The sequence below is a fragment of the Panthera leo genome, chromosome B1, assembly GCF_018350215.1.
Source record: "Panthera leo isolate Ple1 chromosome B1, P.leo_Ple1_pat1.1, whole genome shotgun sequence".
NCBI lineage: Eukaryota > Metazoa > Chordata > Mammalia > Carnivora > Felidae > Panthera > Panthera leo.
Window position 1 is genome coordinate 143,188,616 of NC_056682.1, and position 16,199 is coordinate 143,204,814.

Consider the following 16,199-nt stretch of genomic DNA (forward strand, 5'->3'; position numbering starts at 1 on the left):
GACCTTGAAGACTGGAGTGATGTGGCCACGGCCATGGAATACCAATAGCCACCAGAAGCTTGAAGAAGCAAGAAATGGATTCTCCCCTAGAGCCTCTGGAAGGAACATGGCCTGCTGATACTTTGATTTCAGCACAGTAATACTGATTTTGGATTTCTGGCCCCCCAAACTGTGAGATAATAAATTTCTGTTGCTTTAAACCATTAAATTTGTGTCACTTTGAGGTTTTTTTGGGGGGGAGGGGGATATTTTTAGAGAGAAAGAGCACAAGTGGGAGGGGGCAGAGGGAGAGAGAGAGAGAGAGAGAGAGAGAGAGAGAGAGAATCTTAAGCAGGCTCCATGCTCAGAGAGGATCCCACGACCCTGGGATCATGACCTGAGCTGAAATCAAGAGTTGGACACGTAACCGACTGAGCCACCCAGGCACCCTCAATTCATGTTACTTTGTACAGCAGCCACTGTACAAGAATATGCTAACAGAATATGCTAAGAGTATGCTGACAGAAAAACTTGCCATTACATACTTATACATTCATTTTATGATGATAATTTATTAAGATATTAGTTTTGTTCATTTCCTCTGTACTTTTACCTTCTCTCTTTTCAAGTAGATTACCCATTTGTTTTTCATTTCTTGCCCTGGAGATTTCTTCAGGGTTGACCAGGGAAACTGCCTGCAGTTAAAGGCACAGCCCGCACTGTGCAGAACCCCAAGCTCGTTGCAGCAGTCATGCTAGATGTGACAGGTGACGCAGGAAGACACGGGTGGGTGGACAGAGTGTACCACAAATGGCAAGAATAGACAGAAGAATGAGTCCCAAAGACCAGAAAGAAGTTAAAGATCCATTCTGCGATTATTGGGGACCTATCCCACTTTCTTATAGTGTAAGTAACAACCATGATTGAAAGTTTGCTACTCAGTGGGATGAGATGATATAAATAGAAAAAGGGAAGTGGTTTTTTGTAAACACATGGCTTTGTGAACTAAGATTCATACCTTCTGTCTGTACTCGTGCTCCCTTCCACAGCACACTGCAATCACCGTGAGGACAGGGTCCTAGCCTGATCACCACTAGGTCCTCAGAACCTAGCATCGTCCCTAGGTGCTCAGTAGTCCTGTGGTTTGTTGTTGTTGTTGTTATTTTGCATAAAGAAAACCAGCTAATAATTCACTGAAGATCCATTAACTCAAAGATACTCCTAGGGCCATACCAACCCACACTGTTAAAGTCTCCAAGGGGAGCCCTACTTAGAACACTCCTCTCTCTTCCTCAGCCAGGTTCTGAGCAAAATAATACAAAGGGCAAAGATGGAAGCTAAAATATGACCTTTACTACTGACAGTGGCCATGTTGGAGCACATGGATCTAGGTTCAAAAGGACTTGTGAGTGAAATCCAGTAACAGGTGGACTGTCCCATGCGGACCCCAGCAGGGACTGGCTGGGGTGGGGCTCCCTTCAGGAAAGGGAGCTGCGTTTCCCATGGGCCATCTCGCTTCCTAGTGGAAGAAAGACAGAGTGTGCCCAGTCTCCCCAGTTTTACCAGGGGGTACACTCAGCAGCCAGAATGGTGGGGCTCCTGTCACCTTGTATGTCACTTTAGCAAACATGTATAATTTAATAAAAGCTCTTCGTGGCCATGGGCCTGGGTTCTCTGTGAGTGGTCTAGGGTCTGTGGGTAGGCTGCTCTCCAGTTCTCCCACACTCCCGAGGGCCCACCAGTGATATCATTTAAAGTCACAAGGCGAATTGGTATCCCAAATCTATTTTTGTCAAGCATATTTACCATGGCATTAACATTTTAGGTTAAATATTACATGACCTGGGAATAGAAGAGTGTGATACAAAGGAAGGTTGCTGTGAAAATTAAACAAGTGAATGTATAGGTATGTTTGAGGGTCAAATAGAATGTGTTGAAAGTACTTAAGCATCATCTTTTTTAAGAAGTTTTTAGTTTTTTTAGTTTTTTTTTTCCTGCCCTACAAACTACTAGTCCCAATCGTATTGAACAAAAGGGCTTTTGCCATAGATGATTCAAAGAGCCACTGTGAGCCAATGAATCCGGTTTTCTGCAGTTTTCCCCTTCCCGAACAGCTCTCCTACAGTCATATACACACACCCATGTTGTATTGCTGGATAATTCACATCCATTTATGAAGTAAACACTAAGAAGAGGACCCAAGGCTCCTCTCCTTTCTCCTTGGGAACTTAGTTATTTTGCTTCTCACAATTATTCCAAAGATGAGGGGCTTTGAGAAGGTCAGTCCTCGAAGGTTTCATCAGGTGACAGGAAAGAGCGAGGGGGTAAGGACAATACTTACAGTCCCAGGTGGATTTCAGTAGAATGTTTTTTTAAAAGTTTTGTCGGTTCCTTTGTTCTTTTCCTGATGCCCTGACAATAAGCCCAGGTGTCCTCCAGTTTCCTGACGGGATCCAGCACTTCCAGCACCTTTAATAAGAGCTACAAACAGAAAACAGCCTTGAAGAGAAGAAAAATGTGCTGAAAAATAAGGCTCCTTGATTCTAAAATGGACCAGACCAACAGCATGCCCCTCTGCTTTGCTTTTCCAGCCGGTTATGCCCTTCATCAGTTTCTGTGCAGGAACCGTGCCGGGCGCTGGGGTAAGCATCCACCGCCTAGACATTAGGCAGTGTCTCTAGAGGGCTTCTGTAGTTTTTGATGGCTGGGCGTCGATTCTTCCTCCTATAAATAACAGTATCTAGATTTTTCTTTGGATCCCAGCCTCACTCCACAGGCAGGTCAGGTCAAGCAAGACCACAGTGACTGGTTTAGGAACAGGCACATAATCCAAAGTTTACTCACGGGAACTGGGCTATGGGATTTTGCTGGAAGCATGCATATAAAAAGAGGTGTTCTTGGTAGCATTTCAATCTAGAGCTGCTCGTGGCCGTCATAATACCGCAGGAAGAGATCCTGCCTCAGAAAGAAGCCAACACACCCAGTTGGGGAGGTCAGACATGGAAATAGGGGCCACAATCCTACGCACCGTCTGCAAGGATGTGGAAATTATCTGTTTGTCACAGGCTCCAAAGCTCTGGTTTGCAGGAGACAGTGGAGAAAAGCCCCAAGTGGAAAACAATTGATGAGAAATTCTAGTTGTCCTTTCTGTAAACTTCCCTGACACGAATCATTTGTTTATCCATTCGCTCATTCATTATGCACAAATATTGACTGAACGCCAGGTATTGGTGGAATAAAGTCCCTGCCCTTGCAGAGATTTTATTCCAGTGAGGAGCCCAGTGGTGACAAGTGCTGTGATGAAAAACAGATCACAGTAAGGGATAGAGAATGAGAGTACAGGAAGTGTTATTTCATGAGACACGTGAGCAAAGATCTGAGGGAAGCAAAGGAGTGAGCCAGACAGATATGTGGGGGCAGGTGTCCCGGGCACGGAAGAGAGATCTGAACCAGCATGCTGGCTATGTTCACAGAGCAGCCAGGAGGCCAGAGTGGCTGGAGCAGGGTGAGAGCAGAGGAGTAGGTGGTGAGGTTGGAGGAGGAACAGAGCAGGGGTGGGGCAGAGAGCAGGCTGTGCAGGGCGTTTTGGACAATAGCAAGGACTTTAAGAAAGGGCCATCAGAGGGCTTAGCAGAGAAGTTTTCCTTCTTTTCTTTCTTTCTTTCTTTCTTTCTTTCTTTCTTTCTTTTCTTTCTTTCTTTCTTTCTTTCTTTCTTTCTTTCATTATATTTTGAGAGAGAGAAAGAGAACCTCATGCAGGCTCCACACCCAGCGTGGAGGCCCGGCTTAATTGCTGGACCCTGGGATCATGACCTGAACCAAAATCGAGTCCAACGCTCAACTGACTGAGCCACCCAGACTCAGTTTACTTTTCTGAACAATTGCCATGCTGACTGACCTAGGGAACAGACTCTACGGGTGGGGGTGGGGTAGCAGGCACTGCTAGTTCCCTGCCCGATATCCATTCTGCCTTTTTTCTGAAATCTAACAGAACCGTGTTCTAGGTTTTGTTCAACACTGCAATGCGCCAACCAAGAAACTCAATTTTCTAGACTCCCTAGAAGCTAGAAGTGGTCAGATGAATGAGATGTTTACTAGGAAAGTTATTATTTGTCTAGTTAACCTTTGCCCCATTCCCCCTTCTTGTTTGAAAGGCAGACTTGATGCCTGGAGGTGTGGAAGCCATCCTGAGATCCAGGAACAAGAGACATACGTTAAGGATTGTGGAGCTTGGAATCAAAAGCAGCCCAGGACACTGGTGACATAATGGAGCTGCCCCCTCAACCCCAGGCTAGAGTCACAGAAGCAAGACTGGACAATTCCCCCCTTGGTTTCTCCCTCCAAAATATCCCAAGCAAAAGTAGGCTGGTAGAACGTTAAGGGAAAAGAAGTCAAATGTTTCTGGTTGGCTTCACAGGAAGCATAAGTTGGCCTCACAGGAACCAAAGGGAGTGGTGAGTATGTTGCTGGGAGCAGAGAAAGGAGGGCTCCCAGGAAAACCCAGGAAAACTCTCACCCCCGGGGGTGTTCATCGTCCTCTTCCCTACATAAACATGTCACCCCCTCGAGAGAACTCCCAGGCAACTAAGGAGAATTATTTTCAAGGTCCTCCCACACCCCTAGGTCAGGAGGTCACCTCAACAGGCATGTCTTCCCCCAGATTCGGGTAGAGAGCCAAGGGGTGCGGGGTCAGCTGGGCTTGAACATCCGCCAGGAAGGCCTTCTGTGCCTGCTGGGCTGGCGAGAGCTTGGAAAACGAGGCTGCTTCCTTGGGCCGCCTGTGCTGCCTCTTCTTTGGGGCAGGTCGAGGAGCTGTGGGATGAATCTGGGGGAGAAAGGCCTCCTGAGGACCCCGAGTGATCAGACCCTCACAAGGTGGGCAGCCTTTCCTGAAGTCATCCAGTCCCTTCTTCACAAATATCCATCGCAGGCTGTTCAGGGAGGTGGGGCACGTTGGCCTGTGCTTGTGCTTTCTGTAACACTTGGAAGGTAGATTCTCTTTGTACCTGGATGAAAACACACCACAGGGATAGGGGTGGGAACAGAGGTTGGACACAGGTTGGAAGGAGGCTGACCTCCACCTTTCTTTTATTTCTTTTTTCTTTTTTTTAAAAATGTTTATTCATTTTTGAGAGAGAGCGTGTGAGCAGGGGAGAGACAGAGAGAGAAGGACACAGGAAGATCTGAAGCAGGCTCTACGCTGACAGCAGCGAGCCCCATGCAGGGCTCATCAAACTCATGAATTGTGAGATCATGACCTGAGCCAAAGTCAGGCACAACCAACCGAGCCACCCAGGTGCCCCCGGCCTCCACCTTTCTTGAGGAGGTGAGATAGGGGAGGAAGGGTTCTGTGGAGAGGGTCCAACGAAGCAGACTCCTGCCTCAGGGCACATTATCACTGGTCTGTGCAAGGCTCCTCCCCTGTTTCCTTGAGTCCGTGTTATCCCACATCCCATTCTCATTGCTCTCTCTGCACAGGCAAACCACTCTCACAGATTTAAGACAAACCCTTTTGGGGAACGTGGGTGGCTCAGTTGGTTAAACCTCTGACTTTGGCTCAGGTCATGATCTCATGGTTCGTGGTTGGAGCCCCGCATTGGGCTCTATGCTGACAGCTCGGAGCCTGAAGCCTGTTTCGGATTCTGTATCTCCCTTTCTCTCTGCCCCTCCCCTGCTTGCACTCTGACTCTGTCTCTCAAAATTAAACATTTAAACATATTTTTTAGATAAATAAATAATAAAACAAACCCTTTTGCTTGTATGTTCCTTATGATATCTGTGTTGTCTTTTTACACGCATGTATTCTTAATTTACATAAATGGTACTATTCTGTTTCTTACTCGTTTGCCAGGCACCATATTATAAAGGCCCGTCCATGTAAATCTAATTCTTTATTACCAACCTGCTGCCACCATGGTTCATCTATCCACTCTCCTTGTGAAGGACACTTACAAGCTGCAGCTACTCTGGCGACTTTTTCTTGTCCTTTAAAGGACCACAGTGCCACAGTGGCAAGAACCTGGACCCCAGTGACAACTAACTAGCCGAATGACCTTGGCACATCATTGAACCTCTGTGGGCCTCAGTTAACCTCCTAAACTCAGAGGGTCAAAGGTTGCAAATTGGCAATCCATGGGCTGCATGGGGGGCCTACAAACCTGTCATTTGGTCCCTTTTCTGTTTGAATAAGAATTATAATGGTTAACACACATCAAGGACTTTTCTATAACAGGCATGTTCTAGTGCTTTACATGTATTAACTTATTTAAATCTCATAACAATCCAATGAAGTGGGTACCATGTACTATTTCCATATATTAAGGAAATTGCGGCACAAAGAAGTTTAAAAACAAAACAAACACTTGTGAAAGATCCCACAGGTAATAAGTCCTAGAGGTGGGATTTTAATCCAGGTAGTGTGACTCCAGAGCAAGGTGTTTAGCCACATCGCTAGAGCTTCTGACATATAAAAAAAGTTCACATGAATAATCTAGAATAAAAATCAGGCTCTTCTGGGGACACTGGGTCCACTTTTCCATGGAGCTGCAATTGGCACAGGGGTACCTTCTATAGATGAGTCCTACACCCTCTTATTCACAGTCTCTCCCTACTGCTTTATTACACCCAGTCTGTTTCAGTCAATCTCCTTACCCACCAGGTCCCTGTTTGCACTGAGCTGTTAGGACATAAAGATGAGATGGAAGAGGTTGACAGAAGAAAAATGAGACCAGTTCCTGGACAATCTAACACTCCCAGACATTGCCTAAGTCAGGACTTACAGACAGGTCACTCATTATCTTAATACCCTGCCCTAGTCAGATACTTCTATATTATTGCTGTCTTTCTCTGAAGCCTCTTCCACCTCCAGACCCCTTTCATCTGTAATGGCTCATTACACCTAATCTACTCCTTTTACACTCATCCTTACAGGCCCAAAGCATTTTTAAGAGCATTCAGCTCGGGGAACCAGATGGCTCACTCCGTTATACATCTGCCTCTTGATTTCCGGCTCAGGTCATGATCTTGCGGTTGTGGGATCAAGCCCAGGTCATGCTCTGCACTGAGTGTGCAGCCTCCTTGAGATTCTCTCTCTCCATTGTCTCCCTCTGCTCCTCCCAGGCTTATGCTAGCCTCTATCTCTCAAAAAAAAGGAGGTTCCAGCTTGAGCCCTCTTCTTTTCTTGTGAGTCCTAGAAACTTCTTGCTTGCTGCGTGTGCGTGCGTTTGGGCTTAAACCAGTTCTACTGTGCAGATCTAGAATGAAAGGCTACGAAAAGTTGCTCTTGGAAACGAATAAATCATTCTCAAATAGCTAAGTGGTGGGGGTGTTGAAATTACATCGAACCTTGCAATTTGCTGACCCATTCGGCATGACCTACTAGCAAGTAACTTTCTTAATATTAGATATCTTTACAGAGTTTATGTTCCATACATTTACAACTAACTCAAACACCCAAGCACTTCACACAATCAAATCTGATGCCTGGTATTTTTGCTAAAGAACAGTTCTACAACTCCAAACGGGGATAGTATGGCAGCCAGCTCAAACCTCATAGCATGTCGGATCTGGCAGAACCTGAAGGAAATCCAGGCTACCTCCTCCCTTCTAAATGAAGAAACTGAGTTCTGAGAGGCTAACAGGAAACCAGTGCAGCACGAGAGCTTCCTACCACTCTGTTTTGCCTCTTGTAGCTAAGAAACGTGGCTCTGCATTTTGTTAAGTTTATGAAAAAAAACTTGACCCAGAAAGTAAAACTGAAAACATTTTTTTTCCCTAAACATTGACTATTTTCAGAGTTACTAGCATATGCTCCATAGATATCTCCATTTTTAAGAACTGCAAAAGAGATGGGGTGCCTGGGTGGCTCAGTTGGTTAAGCATCGGACTTTCGGCTCAGGTCATGATCTTGAGGTCTGTGAGTTCAAGCCCCGCGTTGGGCTCTGTGCTGACACGTCAGAGCCTGGATCCTGCTTCGGATTCTGTGTGTGTCTCTCTCTCTGCCCTCCCCCAGTCCCCCCCACACACACCCTGCTTGCTCTCTTTCTCTCTCAAAAATAAAATATTAAAAAAAATTGCAAAAGAGTATTGGGCATTTATCCTAAAGAAATGACAACTTATGTTTGTACAAAAACCTGAACACAAATGTTGACAGCAACAGCCAAAAGCTAGAAGCACCTGAATCTCCTTCAATAGGTGAAACAAATAAACAGTCATACAACCATACGAGCAATAAAAATGAACAACCCGCTGATACACAGTGTCCTGTTAGCAGCCTTATGCTGACGGAAAAAAAAGCCCATCTCAAAAGGTGTTACACTGTATTACTCTACTTGTCTAACATCCTCAAAAGAACAGAGTTACAGAAATGAAGAACAATTGTGGTTGCTAAAGGTTGGGGGTGGGAAAAGGAGTGCTGATAAAGGGGTTGCAAGAAGTAGTTCCCTCGTGGTGAGGAAATACTTTTGTATCTTGGTGAATACATATGACAAAATTTTATAGAAGTACACACAGAACTGCAAGCAAAAGCTGATGAAATCCAAGTAAGGCCTATAGCCTAATATATTGTGCCAATGCCCGTTTCCTGCTTTGGTAATGAAATACAGTTGCGTAAGATGGCACCCCTGGAAGCAGCTGGGGGAGGGGTGCGTGGGACCTCTGTGCTATTTTTGCAACTTCTTGTGCGTCTATAATTATTTCAGTACAAAAACTTTGAAAATGTGGGAAAAAAGATTCCCAAAGGGTTGATAATTGCTAAAATGCATACGGTACACACTCTATGTCAGTAACTGCTTTACATGTGACATAGCAGTTAATCCTCACGACGATCATATAAAGGTGATTCATTTTGTTGTTCCCATTTTACAGTTAAGCAAACTGAGCCCAGAAGCAGCAAGTAACTTGTCTAAGGTCGCTAGGCAAACAAGAAGAGAATTGACCTTCGACTCCAGCCTTTCTGATTCTAGACTCTGGAATCAACTACCATACCGGGCTGCCTCCGAGAGAGCCGAATTCCATTCTCATAAATAGCTCAAGGAATCCGCAAAGTCAAAAAGTCTTGGGTTCCTGCCCTGTGGCTGTGACACCATCCATTCAAAATGGCAGCAGACCGCCCCAGTATGTGAGGCACTCCCCCCCCCCCCACCCCGCCCCCAAGCACAGGCTCAGTCACAAGGTGGGTGGCCAAAGGCTCCACATCCAATTGGCTAACCCGCAGAAGGGTGGGTGGTAAGCTAAACCAGTCTCCGCAGAGGACTCTGTGGCCATCAGTTTCCCATCCGGAATGGCCATGTCAATCTACATCCCCTGGGAGGTTGGGAGCAAAACAGAAAAAAAGTGTGCTTTGCGACAGGAGCATCAAGCGTTTATTATCTCACATGATAATCATTTAGGTGCCGAGGACCTTGTGGAGAAAAGACGAGCAGCATGCCCAGCAGAGCCCTCCTTGGCCATTTGCCGCCCCGCCCCGCCACCGCCGCCCCTACCCCCAGCAAGCACCGGGTGCAGGCGCCCCCTCGCGGCACCAGTGGGGTGCGCCTCGCCTGGGCGGGGCGCGCTTACCGGGGCCCGCAGTCCCTGCCCACTGGCACGCGGGTTGGCGCCCCGGGCCCACACAGCCGCTTGTGGTCGTCCATGATGTCCCTGGCTCCGCGACGACAGCCGGGCCTTCGTGGTGTGTATTCCCAGCCACTCGGGTCGCTAGGAGACCGCCTGGCTGTGCGCTGGCCAGATTAGCGCCGGATGGCCCAGGCGCCCCCTGGCGCACCCCGGTTTCCCCCGGGAGCGCGCTGCCCAGCCCCCACGTCGCACCCGATTCTCCAATGCCTGGGGCGGTGGACCGTGGTGGGGGGTGGGGGGGGGGAGGCAAGAGAAAAGGATCAGGTCTTTGGTTTAAAAGTGTTTTAATCTGTTGGGAAGGCATCTTCTTCCCACTGAAATTTACCGTAGGCTGGGCCATGCCCATTTTTCAAAAAGGGTTTGTTGAAGGAAAGGAAGAAGGCAGCTGGAGACATAGTGATGAAATTTGAAGTGGGGTCCCTGAGCAAAGGGCTAGGAAAGAATTCTTGAGACTTTTTTGGTGCAGAAAGGTGATTTTATTATAGCATGGGCACAGGACCCGTGGGCAGAAAGAACTGCACTGGGATTGTGGGGAGTGACTGATCATATACTTTTCAAGTTTGTGGAGGGAGGGAGATAGAGATAAATTAAGTTTCTAAGGAATTTTGGAAGCAGGGCTTTCAGGGCCTTGAAGGGCTAGCTGCTGTTAAGATAAGGTTAGTCTTTAGTAAAACGTAAACACTAGGCACTAAGGCTGCCAGGAGTTCCTTGAGGAAGGTCACACCCTGCCTGTTTCAGGTGGCTATCAGTGGGCTGCAAGCTGTAAAGAGATTTAAGCTACATTTCTCTTGCCTTTGTTTCCCTCATCAATAGCAAGAGAAAAAGAGTGGAAAGGGAAGGAAGGCGATAGACTGCTGACAGTGGGAAAGCCTTTTAGCATGGAATGTTTTCTTGGAGGTTTTGCAAATCCCTGAGCTTCACTGCCTTCATAAACTGAGGACTGAGTACTCCTGTCTAGTCACCAGCTGGTTACCAGAATCCCTTCCAGCTCTTGTGTTATTTGATTCTTCTGCCTGGATCCACTTGCGATGGTGAAGTTACCATCCTGTTGCGCCTGGCAGGCAGTTGCCCATGTAAGTGTGGATAGCATGAGGCTGTGTGTTTCGCTTTGTTAAGTTCTCTTACTACTTCTGAGTAGTAAATATTAAACATTGCTTCCGAGGAAATAGCAGCAAAACATGCTCCTGTCCCCAAATGTTAAATTGTATTTAACATGTTTCTGTTACCGTGGGATAATTTTCGTAGTCATTTAAAGATGCGTCTTCTCATCTTCCAACTCTCTGGGAATATATTAGCTTCACCTTTGGAAATCTGTTCAGTATCTGGGTAGTAATCAAAGTTGCTCTGCTTGATGCTAGTGTTACCGGACAGAACCAGGTCCGAACTCGTGTATGGCTACCTGAAGCTGGAAAGTCCACATTCAGAGACAAGTGGTGGTAGGAAGGAAAGGTTGCTTTATTCATGAAGCCAGCAGTGTGGGGAGTGTGGGCAGATGGGGGGCTAAAGTCTCAAAGACCATCTTCCCCATCCAGGTGAATCTGGAGGGGTTTCTGTTTTGTTTTGTTTTGTTTTGTTTTTAAAGGGGAAGGCCTGGGGAAAAGGGAGGGGGATTACGTGCCAGAGAAGCAGGTGCCCACTCGGTTAGTTGTATGCCCTCGTGACCCTGAACAGACTTGCTGGCATCGTGGCAGCTGTTTTCGAATATCAGGCCCCTATCTTCTGGGAAAGCTTCGTCCTTCACCTCTCAAGGCCATTGGTCTGCCAATCTCAACGTAAGTTAGTTCCGCTACAGATCAAGAGACTTCAATCAGCAAGCAAGAAGTGCATGAGCTTGAGGCAGGTTAACCCTTAACCCTGGCTGGAGGGCTGTTCCACTAGTTCCAGCACCTTCATTTGCTATTGCCGTCCAGCTCCCTTTTCTGTGCAGTGTGAGCCCTGGAGTCTCACCACCTGAGATGAATCCTGATTCAACTAGCTAATCATTGCGCACCCCTGGGCACAATTACTTAGACTTCTTTTTAACTCCATTGATTTTCTAGTCTGAAATGGAGGAAATAACAGTATCTCCTTATAAGGGTTACTGTTGGATCAATGAGACGATGAATGTAAAGCACTTAGCAGTGCTGGCAATTAAGAATCCCTCAGTAAGTGCTGAGCGGTAGTATTATCTCAGCTGTGAACTGGGGGTAGTAATGTTTGCCCTGCCTGCTTCACAGAGTTGCTATAAGAGTCAGTTAACGGAGAAAGCTACACATGCAATCGTTATAAAGAGTCTGATTGAGTGTTTTCATTATCTTTGATAATATCTTTCATGTTCATTTGTTTGATTGCACACTCAAGCTTCTATTACTTTGAGGAGGTAGTATTTTTTCACAAGACTGAGGGTAAGGGATTATGTCTGTCATGCTCCTAATACTGTGCCTGGCATATAGGAGATACTTACTCAACAAATATTGTCTGGTATGGACATCGTAGGCCCTAGGGATGCAATGGGGAATAAAACAGACTTGGTCCTTGTCAGCTTGATTCTTAGGTGCTAGTGTTTGTTGCATGAACTAATCAGAAACCACCTATTCCGTGGCTTTTGCATCCTCACAAGTTGGTTTTTGTTCCATGTAGGAACTTTCACTCCATATCTAGTAGTAGACAAATAGCATCCTTTTTATTTCGTCACATTCTATACCTTAATTATACTCATTACTCACGGAATCTCTCATTCATTCTCTCTGTGTCTCTCTTTTGCAACACAAAAGTAAAATGTGTTCCATATAGTAATCTAATGAGCAGATGTTATTTAAGAGAGAGGATAATGAGATTCTAGGTGTTTTTCCTCTCGTTGTTGCCAGTAGAACCATTTTATTTCCAAATAGGATTACTCAAATACCCATAACAGGGTTGCCAAACACTATTACTGCATCCTTCCCCCCAGCAAGGACTAATTACTGTCTCTGTAGCATTCTATTACATACGCAGCAATACTTGGTTCATAGTACTTCCCAGAAAAAAACAAGAAAAAAAAAAGCACTGGAACAACAAAAGCAACAGAACATTAAGCTGAGAAATCGTAAAGTGGTCCTGGAAATTATAAAGCAGAAACCTTTGGCATCTGTACAAAATATTACCAGTCATTCCTTCAGGACTTCATGGAGTCTAGACAACTGTACCCTCAGCCCAGTTCTCACAGCATTTCTACGGATAAATTCACAGTGTCCATGAGCTCACCAACAAAAATAAAATCCACGAGGAGACAAGGCACAATGACTAAGAAACAGCAGAAAAAACAAAGAACAGAATCTTATCTACAGAAACTTTATGTACTGGGATGTTCAGATACAGAATCTATGTAAATAAGATTAGTGATGTACAAATATGTTTAGGTACCTAAAATAAGCATGTTTAGTGTGTTTTGGAAATAATAGAGGGAGTTAGAAATATGAGCAAAGTACAAGAAACTATTTTTGAAAGAAATTTGAAAAAGAACCAGATAGAACTTACAGAAATGTAAAATATAATCCTTTCAGTTAAAAACTCTATGGACTGGTTAAACTGATTAGTCCAGCTAAAGAGAGATAACTCTGAATAAATGAGAGATAGCTCTAAATAAATGCTAAGAGTACAGCACAAAGAGGTAAAGAAATAGAAAACATGGAAGAGAAGAAAGTTGAATACATGGAGGAAAGTGTGAGAAGGTCTACCATGCTTCTCATCAGATTTCCATAAGAAGATGGTAAAGAGACAATATTTTAACAGATAATGACTGAGAATGTTCCAGAATTTTTTAAAGACACACATCTTCAATTTCAGGAAGAACTGTGGACCCCAAATAAGATAAATAAGAGGTATACCTGGCTGGCTCAGTTGGTGGATGATGTGAGTCTTAATCTCAGGGTTGTGAGTTCGAGCCCCACTTTAGGTGTAGAGATTACTTAAAAATAAAATATTAAAAAAATATATTTTCAGACAAAAACTGTCAGAATTTATCAACAGACCATAACTAAAGAAAATTCTAAAGGTTGCCTTTAAGATAAAATGACTCCCAAAATGAATATTAGAAGTGAGATGGGGGAGGTGCCTGGATGGCTCAGTCGGTTAAGCGTCTGACTTCAGCTCAGGTCATGATCTTGCAGTTCGCGAGTTCGAGCCACGAATCAGGCTCTGTGCTGACAGCTCAGAGCCTGGAGCCTGCTTTGAATTCTGTGTCTCCCTGTCTGTCTGCCCCTCCCCTGCTTGCTCGCTCTCTCTCTCAAAATAAAAATAAACATTAAAAAATTTTTAAAAAGAAGTGAGAATGTTAAGCAGAGGAAATTATAAATATGTAGGTATTCTTTTAAAAGGGGGGTTGTATAAAATAATAATAAAGTCCAGTTGGCAGAGATAAACAAAAAGGAATTATCTGAAATACTAAATTATTTTATTTAATAGAGAAGAAGGTAAATATATTGATTAAAGTAATATAAAGAAAGATGTACCAGGAAGGTATTAACCAAAAGAAACAATGCAACTATATTACTATCAGACAGAATAGACTGACAAAAAGACAAAAATATCATTAGAGATATGCGAACATTTTTAAAGGTATAATTATGCAAAATGATAAAAGGTTCAATTCACACACATACATACATACTAGATAGAGATATACAATTCTGAACTTATATGCACTAACGACATTGGTTAAAATATAAAAGGAAAAATTGATAGGCCTACAAAGAGAAGTTGATTAAAATTCTATCCTAATGAAAAGATTTTAATACAGCTCTCATTAACAAATCAAACAGACAAGAAAAGCAGTGAAGACAAAGAATTTAAAGCCTGATCTAATGTATATATGTAAAACTTTGCATCCAACATCACAGAAAACACATTCTTCTCAAAATATGTAGAACATTATATTTGCAAATTCATAAAGCAAGTTTTAACATATCTGAGTTGATGTAATTTAACCCACATCCCTGATCAGAATGCAGTTAAGTTAAATATCAATAATAAAATCAGGGGCACTTGGGTGGCTCAGTCAGTTGAGCATCCGACTCCTGATTTCAGCTCAGGTCATGATCCCAGAGTCCTGGGATTAAGCCCCACTTGGGACTTGGGATTCTCTCTCCCTCTCCTTTTGCTCCTTTCCCCTGCTCATGGGTGCGCTCTCCCTCTTTCTAAAATAAAAAAATTTTTAAATAATAAATTGATGTCACTTAAAAAATAATAACAAATATAAAATCATACTTGAAACCATTTATTTGGAAATAACATACAAATTCATAGGTTAAGAAAGAAAATATAAATTAAAATAAATGTAAAAACATAAAAAAATTGTGGGATGCTGCTAAAATGATACTTTGGATGAAATCACCTTAAATTACTAAACTAAAAAAGAAGGTTAAGACCTAAATAAATGGAAATATGTATTATGTTCACGGATCTGAAGACTTCATATTAAGATGACAGTACAACCCAAAGCAAGATACTGATTCAGTACAATCCCCATCAAAATCCCAATAGTGTTTTTTGCAGTAATAGGAAAACCCATCCTAAAATGCCAATGGAATTTTGGGTTAAGGGACCCAAACAACCTTGGGTTAAGAGACAAAACAACCTTGAAAAAGAAGAACAAAGTTGGAGAACTCGCTTTCTTCAAAACTTTCTACTACAAAACTAGAATACTCAAAACAGTCTATATAGACCAATGGAATAAAATCGAGAGCCCAAACTAAGCCTGCACAGCTATGGTTAATCGATTTTGGACAAGTGTGCCAAGACCATTCAGAGAGAGAAGTATAGTCTCTTCAATAAATGGTGCTGGGAAAACTAGGAAGACACATGCAAAAGAATGAAGTCAAATTCTTACCTTATACAGTATACAAAAATTAACCCCAAAATGGACTAACGACTTGAATTTAAGAGCTAAAACTGTAAATCTCTCAGCAGAAAACACAGGGGTAGATCTGCATAACCTTGGATATAGCAATGGTTTCTTACATAGGACACCAAAAGCAGTGGCAACAAAGAAAAAATAGATAAATCAGACTTCATAAAAATTACAAACCATTGTGCATCAAAGGGCACTATCTATCAAGACAGTGAAAAGACAACCCACAAGATGGGAAAAATATTTGCAAGTCATATATCTGATAAGAGTATGATATTCAGCATATGTGTTTTAAAAAAAGACCTAGTACCACTGAACAACAAAAAGACAACCCAATTAGAAAATAGGCAGAGGGCTGTGGACAACAGTTTTGTGGTCCTCAAAAAGCTAAATGTAAACTTACTGTATGGGCCAGCAACTCCACTCCTACATATATACTCAAAAGAACTGAAAACATGGACCCAGATATTTGTATGCCAATATTCATAACAGCATTATTCATTATAACCAAAAGGTGAAAACAAACCAAGTGTCCATCAACAGACAAATGGATAAACAAAATGTGATATATACATGTAACGGAATGCTATTCAGCCATAAAAGGAGTGAAATGCTATACGTGCTACACCATAGATGAACCTTGAAAATATTATGGTAAGTAAAATAAGCCAAATACAAAAGGACAGATTTTGTATGACTCCACCTTTAGGAAATATCTAGAACAGGCAAATTCATGGAG

At 43.5% G+C, this 16,199-nt stretch overlaps 1 protein-coding gene across 1 annotated transcript in view; it reads right to left on the reverse strand.

Moving 5' to 3' along the window:
- FAM47E (family with sequence similarity 47 member E) overlaps nt 1-9,650 on the reverse strand; it is a 36,535-nt gene extending 26,885 nt beyond the window's left edge. Inside the window, exons 1-3 of the mRNA XM_042933994.1 lie at nt 9,538-9,650; nt 4,616-4,985; nt 2,321-2,460 (exon numbers count right to left, since the gene is read on the reverse strand). Coding sequence (XP_042789928.1) covers nt 2,321-2,460; nt 4,616-4,985; nt 9,538-9,611 — 584 coding nt within the window. The 5' untranslated portion in view covers nt 9,612-9,650. The remainder of the gene's footprint in view (nt 1-2,320; nt 2,461-4,615; nt 4,986-9,537) is intronic.
- Nucleotides 9,651-16,199: the final 6,549 nt, after the last annotated feature.